Raw genomic sequence first — 19,366 nt, 5'->3', positions numbered from 1 at the left:
CACGGCAGGCAGGGACAAACCCCAGGCTGGACAGACAAGCTCAATGTAAATTAGTAAACCATCTTCAAAGTAAATCTAGAGTATAGTAGACAATGTAATTGTGGCTTTGGCAATTCTTTTATTTATTCATACAAGTTTATTTTAGTAGTTGTGTGAGAAACAATAAAACTGTACATTTGACCAGCAAATTAAATGGGGAAGAAAAAGGCAAATTGTAACTTCCAGGTTGTTCCTTCAATTCAACTGGATTGCTTCAATTCAGGCTAGATTGTCCTGTGTGGAATAAAAGGGAGGGAGATTACCTTCGGAATTCTAATGCAAAAATAATAAACATGGAGTAGTTAATTGGAATCTCAGGAAGTCACAGTCTCAGCACTTGCAGTCTGATGGGTAAACGGCAAAAATGATCTCATCATTGTTCCAGAACAGTGGACACATGCTGTGGTCAAAATGATCACACTTAAGTGTACATCTATAGGAATGACCTAATGAAAAATATGCACTCACCATGGTTAAAGTTTCCTTAGTCAGTTCCAACCTTGGAAGAGAAAAAAAAAAAAACACACATTTAACTTAAGTTTCTGGATAATACAACCACAGACCTTTGCCAGTAGTTTAGCAGTAGTTCAGGTAGTCACAATCTCAGCACCCCAATTTTGGTCAGATGGGTAAACGGCAATGTGAAATCATCATAACTCAAAGGAACACTAGTCTTGCATGACACCAGAGTTTATAATACATCCGTCACCAAACCTCAGATGCACTCACCATAGATCGGATGTCGCACCAGAACCTCGGATGAAGACCTCCGTGCTGCACTCACTAATCCTGTCTAGAAGAAAGTACACTTGGTAACTATCTTTGGCTACTTAAGAGATTCCAATGTTGGTGCCTGGTTGCCATGACGCTGGTCATTCAGGTAGTCACAGTCTCAACACCTTGTTTTAATCAGATGGGTAAACGGCAATGTGAGATCATCATTGATCCAGCAGTCAGTGACGAACAGCACAAACAGACGACATGACTGGATGGGGATGAACTGACCTCGTTTCTGAGAATGTAGATACAGCACCACGCATCCCTGCTGGACTCAGAAGACCTGTGATGGGGAAGAAAATAATTCAACATGAGCAAGGCCAGTGTTGTCAGTAGGGTCTGGCTGAAAGCACTGGATAGTCAGCATCTGCAGTTGGAGATTCAGGTAGTCACAGTCTCAGCATCCCATAATAGTCTGATGGGTAAACGGCTTTAACGTGTATCATCACTACTCCACTATTGTCATTGACTGGCAGAGCGCTGCGCAAGTACACTCACTTGGTACAGAAGATGTGTACATCTGCACCTTCTCATTTTCAGTCCATCGAACCTGCAGGGGGGGGAAGGTTTCAGTTATTCACAAGACCAAATAAGAGGGTTTGCTCACAATTCTAATTTCCCTGAATATATTGGAATTAAATCTACATCTCAACACTTGTTGGTTTTTCAGATCATACCTTAATACAACCACATCACGAATCCTGGTTTATATCACCTTTAGCCATTGCAATCTGAAGATACAGCACATAAAATCAAAGTTAGGAATCATTTTCACGGTACATGTTCAACCCTTCACAAAGTGATAGATGATCATAAGTCCTTCGTGTCAGCCTGTATCCAACTGATTGGCCTTAGAAGCATGGATCTATTGATTTCCATGTCGCATGAATAAGCTGTATTTAAGGGATAACCAATGTGTCCACTGCGGATGACTGATGAAGTTGAGGTCAGAGGGCACATGCAACACAGCTTGGAGGCACTGTCGCAACTGCTGCAGTCTCTTCAACCAGGTTCAACATCAGGTCATGACCTATACCATAGCCTTTACTCTTGAGGGGCCCTACGCCCTGGTTTGCTCATGTAAGTAATTGGGAAGACAATTCCCTAACCACTATCACCTTTGATGACTAGTTTGCCTTGATCCGAACACAGCAATGATTCTAGCAAGCTCGGTAAAATGACAATAATTTATCATCGGTAAGTAGTGACAAGAATCTGCCAAACATGATTTATGACATTACGGGGACGTTTTGAAAAACATCGATTACACAAGTTTTTGTTTTATCATATTGAATGGCAATTGCATTCCTTTCATTTTTGTAAATACGCGTTGTTGTAATTGATTAATTTAGCCTTCTAGCTGCATCGAAAACTGACTGAATAATGCAGCATTCGATTCGGCCATCAAGATATACCACGTGTTACGTGCTAGCTAGCTAGTTAGCTTGTTGGCTAGATTTGCTGGCTTTACAAGTTATTGGAAAACAAATGTACTAATTAACATATGGCAAAGAAAGTCTGAAAGACTAGCTACGTACCATTCAAACTACAAGTAAAACACAAACTTGATAGCTACCAATTAGCGAGCTGGCATTCAAGTCTTAATGTAGCTTTTTTCCAAAGGCTTTCGTTTTCGCTCATCTTTTCAAGAACTTTGCAAAGGTGCAAAAAGTATCTATAGTACGCCACAAAAGCCAACCCAGCGCACATAGCATATGTTAACCTACCATTTGTAAAGGAGAACTCTGCATTATGGTTAGAAAAGTCATCGTGATCAGAGAGGACGCACATGTCTTCTCCCTTCAACAGCATGGACAGAGAGGAGGAAAAGAAGTAGCGTTCCTGGTTTTGTTGTCATGCGCACTGCTATCGGACTTGCTTGACTATTGCCTGATCTAAAATTGCAACATGGGCTCTCTACCCGATCTGTAAAATGAATGTTTTCCAAAAACATTTTGATAGAATTATTTTTGAATATATTAAAAACATTTCCACGGCGAAACCTAACCCAACTATAATAGTTTCTCATTCGAATGCATGTCACGCGTTTTACTGCAGTCTGCACTGCGATGGAGCCTAACATGATTACTGCATGGAACCTTTCCTTTTACGAGCAAATGTTTTTTTTTCATCAAGAAGAGATTGTCAGATTGAGAACACACTTATATTTGAGATATTATACAATACGTTATAGGCTTAGACTAAAGTTGGTCTACTGCCAAGGCTAGTTGTAGCCTAGGTAGCTTAATTTAGTAGTTGATGTAATTTTTATTTTTTTGTTATATTGTCAACGTTAGGCTATTGAATGGTTATAGACTGCCTAGGCCTAAATGACCAATGTCAGAATTTCAAAGGGCCAAACAAACTTTATACTATAGTCTGACTTACTATTGAAAGCTTTTATTTAACAATAAAGCATCTGGTGGTATAATGCTTTTAGGATAAGCCCCTCAATTTAAGAGTTTTATTTAGAATCCAACATGACCATTCCACGACTTATTTGTGCAAATGAAGACCACAAAACCTATTTCCTTAGCGTTTCTAATTTAGCATCTATATAATATATCTAAGTTAAATATGCTTAGTAAATCTATTCTGCAATGAGAACATATTCAGGCTATAGATGTAGGCTACGTCTCACATGTTAATGTAACAACAGAAGTCTTTATTTCCACAAACACGTCAACAACCATCCACATAGAGAACAGGAGATGAAGAGACTACCATTGTTGAAATTCTGACAGACCACTTCACATGACAGATGTTAAGTTATTCACACATGCATTTAGTGCAAATGTTTTAACAAAAAAGTGCATAGCCATCAACTCAAGCATGACGGGTCATTTACCCAACGAATTTCTAAAAGTTATACCTCGGACAAGTAGGCTATAGAACTGCACAATGCAGAGAAGAAATGTAGGCCAACTGGCCAAAATGCAGAGAAACACAACAATCATGTTATAATTATATCTACATAATCACATCATATATTAATTTACAACGTGTTCATAAAGTTGGGAAATGCATTAGCCTCAGTTTACATGGGAATGTTGCCATTGTTCTATTAAAAAGTAATGGTACTTTAATTATTGGACAAATCTCCAGTTCCTTTATTACCAGAGGCTATGCGGAAGAGTCCATTCATTTAAAAAAGCCTTAGATGAGATGAGATTTTTGCTTTCGAATAATCTATGAGTGAGAGGTCGACGATGATGCTCCTTGATTCTCCGATTGATTTGAATTGTTCAAGAACTGACCAGTTGCGCCGATGTATAATCTGGATCTCATTGGCCACTTCTGTGAAAACAAAACGGGGAAAATATAAATTAGTGCGGCTAATGCTATGGTTCAAACGTGCACATTAGGGCTAGGCCTAGCCTACTTGTTAAAAATCTCGTTTTTAAGCCTATTTATTGTGATGTGTAGGCCGCATAGCATCTGCAAAAATGAGATGACTCAACATTTTCTTATCAATTTTATGTGTCTGTAGGCAATTCATATGTTAAGAAAAATTTTTAAATCACGTAGCCTATTATACAATTCGTTACAATCATCACTATTCAATAATATTATGCTTAATTAAGACAATTCATCGGCCTAAGTCAAAAGCCAAACGGTAGAAAGAAGGTAGGCCTATTGCCTATTGATGTTTAATGTCAGTTTCGTGCATGTTGGTTATCAGGTCATGTAAGGCTACTTACTTTGACAGGATGCAGGTATCCATCACCTTTCAGGGACTTTAATGCTTCTGTTTGTTTTGTGCTCTCTCCCTCCTCCATGCCCTCTTCTTGCAGTGTTCGGGTGAGATGGGCAATGTATGTGGTAGCCAAAATCAACACATCGAGTTTAGATAGTTTGGTATCCGGTGGCACCGATGGAAGAGTCCTCTGTAGTTCCAGGAAGGCATGTCTCAGGGTTTGCACTCTACTCCTTTCCCGGGCAGCATTGGCTGCTGCCGGGCGGCCTTTCCCACCACCAAGCCCACCGGCCTGGACCACCCTGGAACGTAGTGCCTCCGGACGACTGGGACTGGAGCTGGGGCTAGATGTGGGACTCTCATCCATATCTGTCACTGGGACATTTCCACTATCCATGCGGCTCGTCTGTCTTCCAACCATTGAGAGTACTTACAAACCTGAACGGTAACATGTCTTGTTTGTTAATGTCTTTCACTTATACCTTCCCAAACATAAAAAATAGCCTACTGACAACATTTTACTGTTTTTCGTAAGATGCCTAAATTAAAATCTATACGATAGGCCCTATTCACTTTCATCAATAATGTTTGTAAAAAATATTTTTTTAATATAAAAAATATTCGAACCAGCTTGTAATTGGTAAGGAAAGATCCGTCATATTTACATTTAGGCTACAAAGCCTTAATTAAAGTTGTCAACTCAAAGCAGTCCTTTCTTAAATTAACATAATGCTAAATGTAAAATAGAATTCAAGTTTACAATTAGGCCTTTAAACATTTGAGATAGTTAAGCCCATAGTTTCATACAATGCATGGCTTCCATTGCTGTTGTATAAAATGTCCATGTTCACATAACTGATTTGATCAAACATATCCAAACTCTCAAAAAATTTAGCTTAACTCACCTTCAAATTTCCTTAAAAGCGACGTCTTGAAAAACGTCATTAAGCCAATGCAACTGGCTCAGTGCAAACTTTGCTGTTTCCCCGCAGTGCAGAGTAGTTTCACTCTTCGGTCCAGCTCCAACTCTAGATAATCCTTATAAAGGCACGACTGTCGACAGAAGGTGCGCAAAGGTCCCTGTCCGCGCGTGGAGCACTCACCTGAGTGCGTCAAGTCTCAGGAGCCTCTAATTTATTGGACACACAAAGCGTAGACAAGTCTTTCACTCCGGAGTAATTAATCACAAGCCCATAAGACTCACTGGCAGTGGGAGAGGCTCCGCTCTTTTCCCCTTCGAAACTTATTTCTGTCTGAGGGGAGCTGAGAGACTTGTTTTCAACACCAGAGGCAGTCGTTTTTTTTTTCTTCTCCCCATTCTGAGTTTTGTCCTGGGTATACATAGAGTGTAGACCCAGTTTCATGAAGTAGCCTAGTTGAATTTAATCTTTGGTCGAAACGTAGACCATTGAAAAGCACGCTTAAGAGCAAGCCTTAATCGTGTGTTCAAAAGACCATGACGCAAAATGACAATGGTAAGGTGATATGCAAAACATTTGACTAATTACCCGACTGTCTTGAGTTGCAGGTCGCAAAACAGTCTAATTTACTAATTCATTTTAATTTAGGCTACTGAGGAACAGCTAATAAATAAACTCTAAACACTGCAATCAACAGGCAGGCATGAGGAAATTCTTGTGAGACTCACATATTAATCACTCTGATTTCCAGGGTCCACAAACGGAGATGTCTGTAAATTAATGAATGGAATTATTCATAACATGTATATCCTTAGACTGTTTTTAATAAACATTGTTTTTGTACGGATGGAGTAACAGTATTGCTCCGGGCCACTCATTATGAGACGAAGCAAAGAGGGTTAAGTAAGCTTTATTCCATAATTACCCCACATCTTTCAGGGGTTACACACCCACAGTTTAAAGACCCGTTCAAACGTGCGCAAGAAATTTAAGAGGGTGAAATAAATATATTGTGAACTGCATCCCGTAGGCTATTCAGTGAATTACATTTATTTGTAGTCAGTCTTTTATATGCTTCATATGCACACTGCAACCTATTTACAAATACCATGATCAATATATTTTGAAAAAGAGTCACAAATCAATTCAACTTTCAGAAATTGGTACAAGGATTTTGGTTAATTAAAGCATTAAACCCCTTGAAAGTTAGAAATAAAGTTTAATTGGGGAAACAATATTGTGCAGAACTGGTAATTAATCAAACAAATACATGTGATAATGTTAAGGCTTCACATGTAAATTATTTTGGGCCTATGATTTCCCCAAAGGTAATCAATTATAAAATGTCTTAAATATTGGGGAAAAATCACTACCTCTGATTTAAAATCAATTGACCAAATATCTGAATCAGACAATGTCAATCTTCTGGCCTATGCTAAATCATAGTTTTAATTCTCCCCAGAAAACAAGTACACTTTAGTATGCATTTATTTTTACAAAGACAAAAGACATAATAGATCGATAATGACATAAGAGTTAGATAATGCAAATTATGTTTATTTGCACTGTAAGAAATACCATATCAAACACCACACTGGTCAATTCTAAATCAGGCAGTTAGGAGAGACTAAACACAAACAAACGCACACAGGGAGAAAAACGTGAAAGGCATCGATAATAAAGAGTTTCAAGGGAGCAGGTCAGATTCTGATGTGCAGAGGCAGCAGTGGCAGTCTCCAGGCCATGTGTGTCAAGTCCATGGGTCAGACATGAAGAAGTTGTCTGTGTGTATATGAGTGTGTTTAGTAAAGCTGGCAAGTCAAGTGGCTGCAGAGTCGGCCATGTCACCAAGTAGTGCTGCGCTCACAGGGACCGTTATGCTGTGCGCACTACCAAGGAAGAAGGAGATGGTTATCAATGAGCTTCAAGGAGCGAGTAATGCCTAATAATCTTTTTCCTTACATAATACATACAGTCTTATGAGCATTTATTTTTCACATTTGGTAAGGATGTTATTGTGTAAATATTAAGTATGAAACTCGTGTGGAACATTTTCTATTCAATCTTGTTATTGTAAAACAGTTACAGTTTATTTACATAAAGCCAGGCCCTCATAGAGGAGAAAATCTGTTTATTTAAGTAAGAGAATTTGACCATCTACGCCTTTTGTCCAACACAAAGCATAAGAAAGGAAACAAAGAATATCATTTGAATCTTGTCAAATAAAAATATATTGTGTGATCTTCAAAATGAATCTGTCTCCTTTTTGAGGTTTGAAAGCAAATACCAACTGTAAACACAATATAAAATATAAAATGTTCTACTGGCGGTGGCAGTGTCCAGGCGTTAGTACCTTAATGTTCCATGAGCCATGTGTGAGTGGTCAGAGCATACTTTAACACCGAGTCTCATGCAATTTAACGGCCTCCTCTTGCCCAGTACATTGGTCCAGGAGTTGTTGTGTGAAGGATGGACGCTCACGTTAAAATCATCTAGAATATAAACACAGTCTTGTCTGCCTCGACAACTATGCCTAGCCTATAGTAAGGTATGTTAGCATGGAGGGAAAATGACCATGTAATGGACATTAACTAACATCAAGTCTATAATACTGCTGTATCTACTTACCTATGAAGGGAAAAGTGATCTGTCTGGTAATGATTTTTTCATCTTTAATTTTTTTCTTGGCCTTTGACGCTTTCCAGTTAATCAGGAACTGCCTTGACAACTCGTTAATTTCCTTCCCATCAAGTTCCTCTGAAAAATAATGTATATGAATTATGATCATGATGACGGATCAATCAAGTTGAAGTCCTACTTTAGCGGAGGGAAATTAGGCTATAGTAAATTCTAGGATTTGAAAAGTATCATGCTCAATATGTAAAAGGTCATTATGTCATTGTGTGTCAGTGGTCAGCTAAATCTCTCACCCAGTCTTTTGCACACAGTAATCAGCCTGTCTCTATACTTTGGTTTCTGACAGACAGGATTTCCAGTCAGATTCATTTGATGAAGCTGAATCCATTGGCTGCACACATCCTCCAATTCCTGAAAGCACACAAGAACACAAATGTTCATTTATTTATTTATTTTTCCATTTTGAACATTTCAATCTGTACTGTATCAGGGCTCTGAGAAGGAAAAAGAATGCTTGTTATTTGAACACCAAAACAACACACTACCTTCAAAGTTTTAGGAAAACAATCACATCAGCCAAACACTTTTTACATACTGCGCATCTAAACGTAATACCGGCAAGAACAAAATAGTGAAAACAAGTGAAAGTGTAAACAACACATCAGATTGTTCTAATAAACACAGCCGATGGTGTCGTGTGACTAACACGTTTCCCCCGAGGCAGTGCCGAGCATGAGAGAGAGAAGGAGAGGGAGAGAGGGAGAGGGAGAGAGAGAGGGAGAGAGAGAGAGGGAGAGAGAGAGAGAGGGAGATGGGACTGGCTCCTCCAGCGTGTTGCTGGCAGTGTATGTTTATCTAGAGGCACATTAATCCAAGCCTGGAAATATGAATACTCTCTGGACACGCTCTGATTGTTCATTGCCTTCCTGTCTCGGCCAAAGCGCTTCCACTTTTCCAGCCCGTGCCGCAATCAGTTCAGAGGGGACCCCAGAGCGCCGCGCGCTCCCAGGCTTTGATAAATGATCGTGTCAGGGCCGTCACTCAGAAGGGCCTCGCCAAGGTGCAGCCCCGCTCCATATCGCCCCCCACGCGGGGGCGTGGACAGCAGCCTTGGCTGGATGCGTGCAGGGCCTGGCTGGCCCCCTTGCCTGGACTAATGATGGGCCAGTTATGAACCTGTATTTGACCAGCACTTCGATTCCCCTGTCCTCTCTGCCCTGCACACTGCTAACGGCCTCAGCAGATCCTCCCCATTTGTCACCCTGGCTGACTGCCTGTCATAATCTATTTTAAAAATCCATAATGCTTCCTTTGGATTCTGACCACATTGTGCTGAAGGCAGGATTGATCCTTTGGGGTGCTGTCTTTGCAGAATCAATAGTGGCAGTAGGGTTGTATAAATTAAAGGAGATATCTTCTCAACATGAGAGGTCCTTCTGACACATGCACAGCAATTACCTGCAGAACGGAACACAGTGGAACATGATTGGTTTTGAGATCCAAAAGCAGCCAAAGTAATGGACTTAGTGTGATCTAAAAGCTAAGTTCCACTGTGACATGGCCTTTAAAGTGCTAGTATTCTTCTTTTCAGCCTACACGCCCATAAAACACAAAAACGTCAGTCTCAGAAACCAAGAGCAGGTCATTTTTCAAGGTCAACACTGTGAGGAGAAACTATAGCTCTGCTTCGGATGAATCTCCCATACAGTTCAGCGGTGGTGGGGAGTATCAAATGCAGGACTCGGAGGGAAAGAGGAAAAATCAGCCTCCCAAGGAAGGAGAGAAACTTGCGCTTGTTTAAAGCTGTCAGCAAGGGTGGTCCCAGGGGACAGGGCCGCTGATTTGTTGAATAATTCGGACCCTGTCCGGGCCCTGGAAACTGGGAACCTTTGGCTGGATTTGCAGGATTTGCTTCTTTAGCACCCTACTCTCCATATCATTTCACACATCACTGAAGAGGGCTGCGGTAATATGTTCAAGTTACCCTGATCAGCTTATAGAAAGCGTGTTGATTTTAATAAAACGTGCCATGCAGAGTTGCTGTGATGTGGCACGCTTGCTTTACTGATTGCACCGCACGCACACCATTCTTTAGTCATTTTATGGAATGGAATGAGCTTTGAAGAGCTTTGAACCAGTTACTGGTTTCATCAGTAGTTTTGAGAAATATTTGAACTTTTACCTGTGTATCGCTCAATTTATTGTCAGCAGCAAAAAGTTGAGTGAGGTTTTTTAGGACTGCCAGGTCCTTGATTTCATCAATGTTGTTCTTGGTAATATTCAAGATATTGAGAGATTCCTGCAAAGAAAAACACAATTATAACCATCTTTCTATCACATCTTTACATACATTATTAACTACTGTATGGATAAACCCCATACATAAATAATATAGTGAACCACTGAAATTCAGAATTATTTTTGGTTCAAGCTCTAGTAAGGGTAAGCATTTATTTTAAAAAAAACTGTCACATTTGCGCAGCAATTTCTTTAATTATCTATATAAACAAGCAGCTCAGATTAGCAGTTTGTTTACCTAGGGACTGAGCAGTAAACAGGCTCAGTCAATCTTACAGGTCCAAAGACATTCAGAGTTCTCTTTGGCATCATTGAATTCTGTACAACACTGCTTATACATGCGCCAGTAGCTTTGGCCAAGTATGTTACAAATCAGTAAATATTCCAAGTAACAAACACTGACTAAGATACTGTAGATGCTGTGATAAAATGAGGCATGGCAAAGTGAAGATGGGCTAGGGGCACAGCAGAGGATTTAAGATGTGAGTCTTAACCCTTGTGCTGCCTTCAGGTCACATGACCCAAAGGTTCATAACGAACCATCGTTGTGTTTAGCCAATTTTACCCAATAAAAAAACAAATAAAAAATAATTTTCTTTTAACCTGTGGGGGTCTGAGACAGCCATACGGTTAAAAGAAAATGCTTCACTTCGTTTTTGTATGCGGTAAAGTTGTCGCAATACGACGGTGGGTCACAACGACTGATGGGTCAGAATGACCCGAAGATAACACAAGGGTTGAATAATCCCTGTGACATCGACGTTAACCCGCCCACTACAGTCTCATCTGGCTCTTACAGCTAGGGAGAGGAGGGTCCTGGGGTCAAAGAGCAGCTTCTCTCCGAGTGGAAGTTTCTGGCCTTCGACATGCAGCTCCTTCAACTCCCCAAGCTCCTCCAAACCCTCCACCACCGTGATGCTGTTCCCACCCAGATACCTGAAACACACACACAGTCACAGGTTAGGGCAGGGATTAGTAAATGATACTGTAATCCACAGTGGGACAGTTGGTCTACATTTCTCTCACAGTTTGGAGAGGTTCTGCAGGGAGAAGAGGTTCTCGATGCGAGTGATGTTGTTGTTCTGCATGTACAGGTGGGTGAGGTTGGTGGCAAAGTTTAGGTTGCAGATACTGGTGATCTGGTTGTCATACAGGTAGAGGACTGTGAGGTTTCTGCACATGGAGAGATCGTCCTGAAATATATAACATTACAGACCTGTTAATCTATCAACAGAGACATAAAGTGAATGACCTTATCTTTTAAGATGGCACTTACAATGCCCTCTATATTTTTGTTGGAAAAGTTCAAGTGAGTTAGTTTTTTGAGGAACTGAGAAATTGAGAAGTTTCTCTTTTTCTTCAAATGGTTGTGAGATTTAGCAATTAGGTCCATGGTTAGGCGGACCATGGCGACTTGTCACGAGCAGTGCTTCAGCCAGTTGAATGTTCAGGGGATAATGGTTAAATATCTGTAGGGGGAGAGAAAATGCAGGTATAGAAGAATATGAACTACATCATAGTCATACATTAAAGGTAGCTAATAAAAATGTGGGTATAAATGGAACTATTGTTCCATTTATATGTTTATAAATAGAAAGCTGTCAGAACAAAAAAAAAACGTGTCCACCTTTATATATATCTTGTTGTTGTGGTCATAACAACATAAGGATTAGGGGAGCAAAGGTGAAACGGTGACTACACTTCAAATTCGGTCATTACAGGGTCTTCACATGAGCCAGGGACTTCCAGAACCCATGGGGTTTGTTTTTACTGCAAAAAAGGACCTACTGTATCAGGCATTTCTAAACTTACATTTTCTACTCATCAAAATATTTATGGGTTTTCTTTATGTCAACAGATATAGTTAAGGAGAATATATGTTGCAGTGATACATAGATACATTTTGATTTAACACGCAAAAATAGCCTAGAGCTAGTTATCTAGCACTTTCTGGAGCTAGCGTTAAAGTAGTTAGTTCGCTACTAGTAGTTAGCTAAAGCGTTACATTGCTTAAGTAGATACAGTTCCTTGTTTGCCCACAAACATTTTTTATTACATATCACTAACTTAGCTACATACTTCACTTACGTTTGCTAGTGTTCTTGTCTAGTTTAATGGGACACATTTGTATGTGACTAAATGCCGTATGAATAAGAAAGAAGTGTTGTGTTTGGAGGGGGTCAAAGAAGTTACCATGGCGACTTCACGCCTCTCTCTCTCTCTCTCTCTCTCTCTCTCTCTCTCTCTCTCTCTCTCTCTCTCTCTCTCTCTCTCACTCTCTCTCTCTCTCACACACACACACATACTTATGAACCTGATTATTCTGTGATACATGGTTCAGGAATTTTTTCACTCATTTTGCAATGTAGTCTTTTTACAAAATAAGCATGCAAAAAATGTTACGTTGAATCTACTTTAGTTGAAAAGGTTTCGGATAATAGCCTACCTTTCTTTGACATGTATTAAATTCCTTTTGAACGGTGATCATATTTAAAGTCGTATTTAGTGTAGGCTTAAATTAACAAGATATATAATTCATATTAATTCAAAATGTGTGACTAACAGCATTGAAACAGTTTTGTGTGCAATGCATTTAGGTTATTACAAGCCTTGTGTCTGATGCATCACATACGGCTTGATCATTCCATTCAATGTGATTTTTGCTATTGAGCGAGCCAATACCACTTCACACATGAATCCAGTTCACACATGAATCAGTGTGCATTTAAAGTAATACATATATTTTTTAAATACTTACATTTGGGTGAATATGGATTAGCAGGGCTAGCTGGCTATGATGAAATCTTATACTGTGTTTTTCAGTTCCTCAAGTGTTTTGAACTAATGTCACCCTCTCATTGCTGGGTCACATTGCTCCAAGTAATAATGCGTATCTTTCCTAAAGATGATTTCCCAAGCCAAGGCATGGTTCCAGAACCAGGACTGTAGAGCCAGTGGCGGGTATTTTAAGTGACCCCTGCATTGTTATGTAATGTTAAGCTAAGGGGTCCTGTGAGTGAGTGACTGGCCTACACTTAGGCACGCGGAGCACTTGGTAGTGAGAAAGTTAGCCTGCTGACATGCTTTGTGCACAGAACTCCCCAACAAGTAGGTTTGAACTTCCTTCGCTGCATGCCATTTTGTTCGGTTTATTCTGACACCCAGAGTAAACATATCCATGGCCTTCAGTGGGTCATTTGTTCCACAGGGCTCACTGGTATACCCAGAGATAAATAGCTATTAATCATGGGTCTTATCAATCTGCTGCTCTCTGAACTACAGTTGTATAAGTGTCAAATGTCGCCTGTTTGTTATTGTAACATGCCTGATGTACATACCAAATTAGGTGAAATTCCACTGCAAATCCTTTGACAATATGAAATGCTCTGAATGGGTTGTAAGGTGAATTAATGTTGTGAAATGTTAATGGAATATAATAGCATAACATTCAAATGTATTCAAGGGTGTCTTGAATTTGCCTTTTTGGAACATACTTCATTTTCGCTGTTACTCAAGCATGCAGATGATCATCTGGTGATGATCATAACATTTACATATAGATTACAATTAGTTCAATGTGCACACTGGCCATACGTTAATACGTTATTTACAATCCTTAGACTTAAACCATGGCAGAAATAGCATAGTCTGAATACCAAACAGTCATCCGTGTAATACTTTTAAATGTCTGAGAGCCAAACATTAAAGGGACCATGTGTGCAGAGCATATTTTGTTCACTGTTGTAAATTCCTCAATGCATAAATTGTATTAAACAGTCTAACCCAATAGGTTTTCTCTTTCTTCAACATGACATTAAAAGACACCCTTCCCTCTATATTAGGGCATATACACACACCTCCACAATATGCCAAAGAAAATCATTATGAGAATTGGTGCCAAAACCCATATATGCCTACATGAGAAAATGCAGACACATTTAACGTTCCCAAGGGATTCTACCCTCTGCAATATACTGCATCAAAAATATACATTTAGCCGTTACAATACTACATGAAAACGCATTATAACATGAAACTGAGCCAGAGCTGCTGTCTGTAAGAAAAGGCAGACTCTTTTGAGTGTCTGCTTCGATGAAGAGCAGACACGTCGGGTGAATAGACTCCAGTGTGCGCTACCCTCGCTTCTGCGCTGCATCACGGCAGCAGTGCGCTTCGACGACACGGCAACTGTGTAGAGACAACCTGCACTGACGGCAGCCCCACGGAGACTCCACACACACGCCAGCCAGTGTTTACGTTAGGGCCGATGCCGCGTCTTGAGTTTGTTGTTCCATTATGTAATGCTATGACTGTCTCGAGTTAAATGACTGACTGGAACTAGTAGACTAGGTTCTGTTGTCGAGAAATCTAAACATGGTCTTTGTGTTAAATCCAAAAAGCCAGGGGATACTGATGTGCATCGAAAGGAGAATAGCCTATATTTTTATATGTGAACATTCAAAAGGTGGAAAAAAAGTGCTGCTAACCAACTTGAACTACTTACAATATTATCACATGCATCAACAAATTGTAGAAAAACAAACACCAGAAATGTTACCGTCACTATTTATTAATGTCCATCGTTGTGCACAGAAGCTGAAACCATTCACACTAAAGTATAGTTGAGAATAAAAGCAGTATGGAACATACAAGGTAAAACACACTGATGAACCTCAATCAGGCCTTTTTCGGACTTAGTTGGCAGACGTGTTAATTTGATTGAAGAGTTTATCCTTGATAACTTGAGACATCAGGCCATGAATTGCTTCAATGGTGGTCTTACAGCTAAGAAAAATGAAAGAGAAAAAAATTTAGTGCATTTAATTCTTGATAAATTACATATATATACACATTTACATTTAAACAGTATTAACAGTATCAACAATACGGTCTAGCCAATCATAATGTATTTGTACACCGGAACAAAATAGACATATTAGAGAATGGTGTCATAAGCAAGCACCTCCTGAAATTATTCATAATTTTACCTTCCGTCCTATTTACATTTAGTCATTTAGAAGACGCTCTTATCCAGAGCGACTTACAGTAAGTACAGGGACATTCTCCCCGAGGCAAGTAGGGTGAAGTGCCTTGCCCAAGGACACAACGTAATTTTGCACAGCAAGAATCGAACCAGCAACCTTCTGATTACTAGCCCAATTCCCTAACCGCTCAGTCACCTGACTCCCCATTTATTAATGCATTATTGCTTTACCTGTCTCGTGTAGCTTTGGCCAGTTTGTCCTCTGACTTCCTGTCATGTGTGTCCAGCCCCAGCATGAAGCTTCCTCTCCCAAGCTGAGCCTCCGACTGTTCCAGCTTCTCTGACAGATCGAACACCTGGCCTGTAGTGTAGTCCGAATTCTGGACACATACACAAAAAACGTATGCATAATTTCACATGTAAATAAACAATCCTTAAAAAAAAAAAAAAAAAAAAAAAAAAAAAAAGATTTACGCTACCACAAAAACTTTCATTCAATTGTAACAAAAATTTCCAAGTTGCTATGAGCTTAAATAGTAAGCCCCGTCACTGAAAAAGGAGCTCTGTAGACAGTTTACCCAAGGTGAGGCGAGGTTTTCCATGGACAAGGTAATTAAGACACAATGACACAGGGGGCCCTGTCTGTAGTGACATTGCAGCAACTGACAAAGCCCTTCGCCATTGGAGCGGCTCATTCTTGACATCTAGTCAATTCATCTTCATCCACAATTCTTGAGCTCTCTGTTTGGATAGTCTGCTACCTATTTAGACTGTGTAGCCAAGCTCAGGAGAGAGCGACGGCGCTCCACAATGGGAATCCATAAGGGGCTTTCAATCTTTAGAAGCTATTGGTGACAAGGGAGATGATCCATGGTGAACCAGAGCAGAATCTGTATCACTATTTAGAAAACACAGCTTTTCTGTCGGAAGGTTTGAATGATGGCCACTTTCATTAATTACCATCATTTCTTCCATCCACCACTGGGATGTGTATACAGCATATTTAAATATATTAGGGGAAAAAAACATGATGTGTAAACTAGCCAGATGTGTAAAACAGCAAAGAATGGAAGGATTGTAAACATACCGTCAGGAGACTTGAAGAGCTCAGGGTATTAACCCAGTATTTATTCCAAAGGAGCTCAAGTAATTTTCGATCTAGCGAGGACTTGAAATAAGTGACTTCCAAGGCATAATACCTATAAAAAAAGACAAAAAGAACGTAATTAGACTTCACGAATTATGAATTTTCTATTTTGTAAGTTCAGTAATTTAATGAAACAGGTCATGTTAAAGTTAGATGTCAGATGAGAAGTAATAGTTTAATTGCCTGAAAATGTAGGTTCACATGAACTGCAAAAAATATCTTCAATGTATTTGTTCTAAAGAAATAGGAACACTGAAGATGTAGACTTACTGTTTGCAGTGCACGCCGAAATCTTCAATCTTGTTCAGTGGAATAGTCTGATACTCAGAAGGTCCCTCATCTGGAGGCTTGTAACCCTGGAAACACACCAAACATACAAGCAAAGGGTTTACAATGGAGAGGAAAATGCATAACAATAGCTTTATGAAAAATAAATAACATTTGACTCGAATGATCTATAATTTGCTAACTATAACCAGTATGCTGTATTGTATATGTATAGTTTAAAATGGTATATAAATCAGCAACAACAAAAAATATATATACATAATTTCCCAAACGAATAAACACAATATTTGGACTATATGAGGGTTGAAGTTTCTTTCTTACCTTTGGGTAGGTTCTGAAGGCGCCAAGATTGACTTTTCCTGCAGATATGGTTCGAGTGGGGTCGATCTATGCGAGAGAAACACAGTAAAATAGAAAAAGACATTCAGGGGTCAGGAACCCTCCAGAGACCACCCTAAGCTGGCCACCAAGAGATATTTTTTCCCCTTACCGCGGCTGCCAGTGCTCTTAAAGAAAACACTTAATTATACTTCGCCCAAGGGCACTTTGGGTCAACAGAACCAATGAACTGTAAATACTATATACAGTTACAAAAGGCAAATATTTGTCTGTTCTTCATGGTAGTCTACTACCATACATCAAAAACCACTGAAGATTATGCCTAAACCTGATTACACCCTTCTCAGTTTCTCAGGCATGAACTTGTGCCCTCAGGTATTATAAAAAAAACAAATGCCCTACTAGTACATGTGTAAGGACATCTTAATAGGAGGCAAGGAAATGTGAAATGTGCCGCGTCCACAGCAGAAAACTCTAAGAGCGGTAATTCCTTGAACTCACCACAACTGCCACAAAAGGCTCCTGGAACTGCTGGTTAAGCATCTGAGTGCTGACATCAATACCAGACAGCCAGCATCCGTAACCAGGGTGACTGTGGTACCAGCCTATAGCGTTCTCCAGCCTACCCACCTGATCAGGGACAAAGGGTTTGTCAGTTCCAAGGTCAATGCAATATCATAATGTCAGTGCAATAGTAACAGTGAGCAGCACTATGCGAATATATGTCGTCTATCCTACAGACTTGTGATAACATTGCTTTCTTGTATTGGTCTGATGAGAGCTCTCAGATAACTACCACACATAACTGCTACCCTGGTGAAATGTCTTAGGTCTAGCTTTCTCCTTGTAAACAACTGAGGCCAATTTGCAACGGTTACCATCATCAGCATACCTGTTTGGCATTCTCAATGTAGGCAGCCATGTACTCATACGCTGCAGCCTGAGCGTTGACTCTGGTCTCTGTGCCCTCCACGGGCAAGGCAAAGCTGTCCATGATGTTCATGGTTTCACCATCCACCTTCCCCAACATCAGCCCCATCACCTCTAGGTTACCCCCTGACCTGGCGTGCATAACCATCTTCAAAAGAGCCAGAGCTGAGATCTTGCAGTACTTGAAATAATGGTGACTGTTCGACAAAGAAAGAAGATAAACACACATGACACCACAGTTTGACTGATTTGTGATATTGTTAACTTTGAATATCATATTATACGGTACAGCTGAACCGAACCCACAACACTGTCATTTCGACCAAGTTTCACGTGACAAAGACTGGTAAACAAAACACGGCTAACTAGATGAGGTAGCCCTTCACTAGTTAGCAACCTAGCTAGCTAGCTGTGTAGCTACATGACTTGTCTCGTTGCAAGAAATAAAATATTAGCATTCATATATCTACCTCCTTAGATTCATAGGTTGTCTCAACCCTTACAATGACTAACTTACTCTTTTGTCCACGGTTTAGCAGCAAGGATTTCTTGCTGTTGCTTTTTGTCATATTTGTAGATTTCATCTATACTCTGAACTTCCTGCATGCTATTGGCGAGCTCCCATGTTTTCTGTGCAATGCTAGTCCCTGCCATTTTCACGACAACAAACGGGTCGTCGTTATTACAATACAAAGCAGTCTTTCAGTGCCAACTAATAAATACGCGATTAAAGGCTCAGTATTTCACAGAACATAATACTAAAACAAAAACGTTTCTTGCTTGAAGTAGTATCCACTCGCTCAGATTATGGGAGCCATGACAGTAGCTGGATTATACCAATTACAGTAATGAGGAGGAGATTCAATATTCCAGTGCGATGATAAAAAAAATTATGGCGTAAGTCTTGAAAAATTGGTTGAATTTAGTCATTTTATAATACTTATATATAACATAATGTCAAAATGAAGATATGGAGATGTGGATCTGATAGTTTGACCCTATCAAATATATGGTTTAGCCCTGACAGAAAGCTAATGGTAGTGACCAAAGAGTGGCTGGTGATAGAAGATTGCCCTCTGGTGGTGAATTTGTAGTGCGCTAGCTAGATAATATTTTCTAGTGGCCAAAGATCTTGCTTTTTGTGTTCAAGTAATATTCAGTACACAGGTTGAACACTGAGTCAAGCACACCTGGAGAAACCCTTTTGTCATCCAGCTACCAGCCAAGAAAAACGAAGAAAAGATTGAAAATAAAGTCTCGTGAACTTTGTAACATCGTGGTATTGGAGAAACTTTCTCCACTGCACAGCT

General features: G+C 39.8%; 3 protein-coding genes and 1 long non-coding RNA gene across 4 annotated transcripts; all 4 read right to left on the bottom strand.

Annotated features, from left to right (window-relative positions):
- Positions 1-95: 95 nt before the first annotated feature.
- LOC136957746 (uncharacterized) lies at positions 96-2,638 on the bottom strand. The gene is made up of 7 exons (XR_010878323.1): positions 2,544-2,638; positions 1,494-1,547; positions 1,315-1,366; positions 1,045-1,099; positions 769-832; positions 508-538; positions 96-273 (listed from the first exon to the last, which is right to left on the bottom strand). It is a non-coding gene; the product is annotated as an uncharacterized lncRNA (long non-coding RNA).
- Positions 2,639-4,005: 1,367 nt separating this feature from the next.
- On the bottom strand, positions 4,006-5,521 carry LOC136957745 (transcription factor 24-like). The gene is made up of 3 exons (XM_067251905.1): positions 5,419-5,521; positions 4,518-4,951; positions 4,006-4,113 (listed from the first exon to the last, which is right to left on the bottom strand). The coding sequence occupies exons 2-3, from the start codon at positions 4,932-4,934 to the stop codon at positions 4,006-4,008; spliced, it is 525 nt and encodes a 174-aa protein (XP_067108006.1). The 5' UTR covers positions 4,935-4,951; positions 5,419-5,521.
- A 1,450-nt stretch (positions 5,522-6,971) lies between these two features.
- On the bottom strand, positions 6,972-11,776 carry ppp1r42 (protein phosphatase 1, regulatory subunit 42). The gene is made up of 8 exons (XM_067252087.1): positions 11,645-11,776; positions 11,395-11,561; positions 11,166-11,304; positions 10,253-10,369; positions 8,364-8,481; positions 8,062-8,190; positions 7,787-7,925; positions 6,972-7,322 (listed from the first exon to the last, which is right to left on the bottom strand). The coding sequence occupies exons 1-8, from the start codon at positions 11,774-11,776 to the stop codon at positions 7,253-7,255; spliced, it is 1,011 nt and encodes a 336-aa protein (XP_067108188.1). The 3' UTR covers positions 6,972-7,252.
- A 3,141-nt stretch (positions 11,777-14,917) lies between these two features.
- On the bottom strand, positions 14,918-18,876 carry cops5 (COP9 signalosome subunit 5). Its single transcript, XM_067251489.1, has 8 exons — positions 18,574-18,876; positions 18,019-18,253; positions 17,628-17,756; positions 17,109-17,174; positions 16,770-16,855; positions 16,440-16,551; positions 15,584-15,732; positions 14,918-15,153 (listed from the first exon to the last, which is right to left on the bottom strand). The coding sequence occupies exons 1-8, from the start codon at positions 18,708-18,710 to the stop codon at positions 15,063-15,065; spliced, it is 1,005 nt and encodes a 334-aa protein (XP_067107590.1). The 5' UTR covers positions 18,711-18,876; the 3' UTR covers positions 14,918-15,062.
- Positions 18,877-19,366: the final 490 nt, after the last annotated feature.

The sequence above is a fragment of the Osmerus mordax genome, chromosome 15 (genome assembly GCF_038355195.1).
Source record: "Osmerus mordax isolate fOsmMor3 chromosome 15, fOsmMor3.pri, whole genome shotgun sequence".
NCBI classification, from domain to species: domain Eukaryota; kingdom Metazoa; phylum Chordata; class Actinopteri; order Osmeriformes; family Osmeridae; genus Osmerus; species Osmerus mordax.
This window is presented reverse-complemented; position numbering and strand designations above follow the sequence as displayed.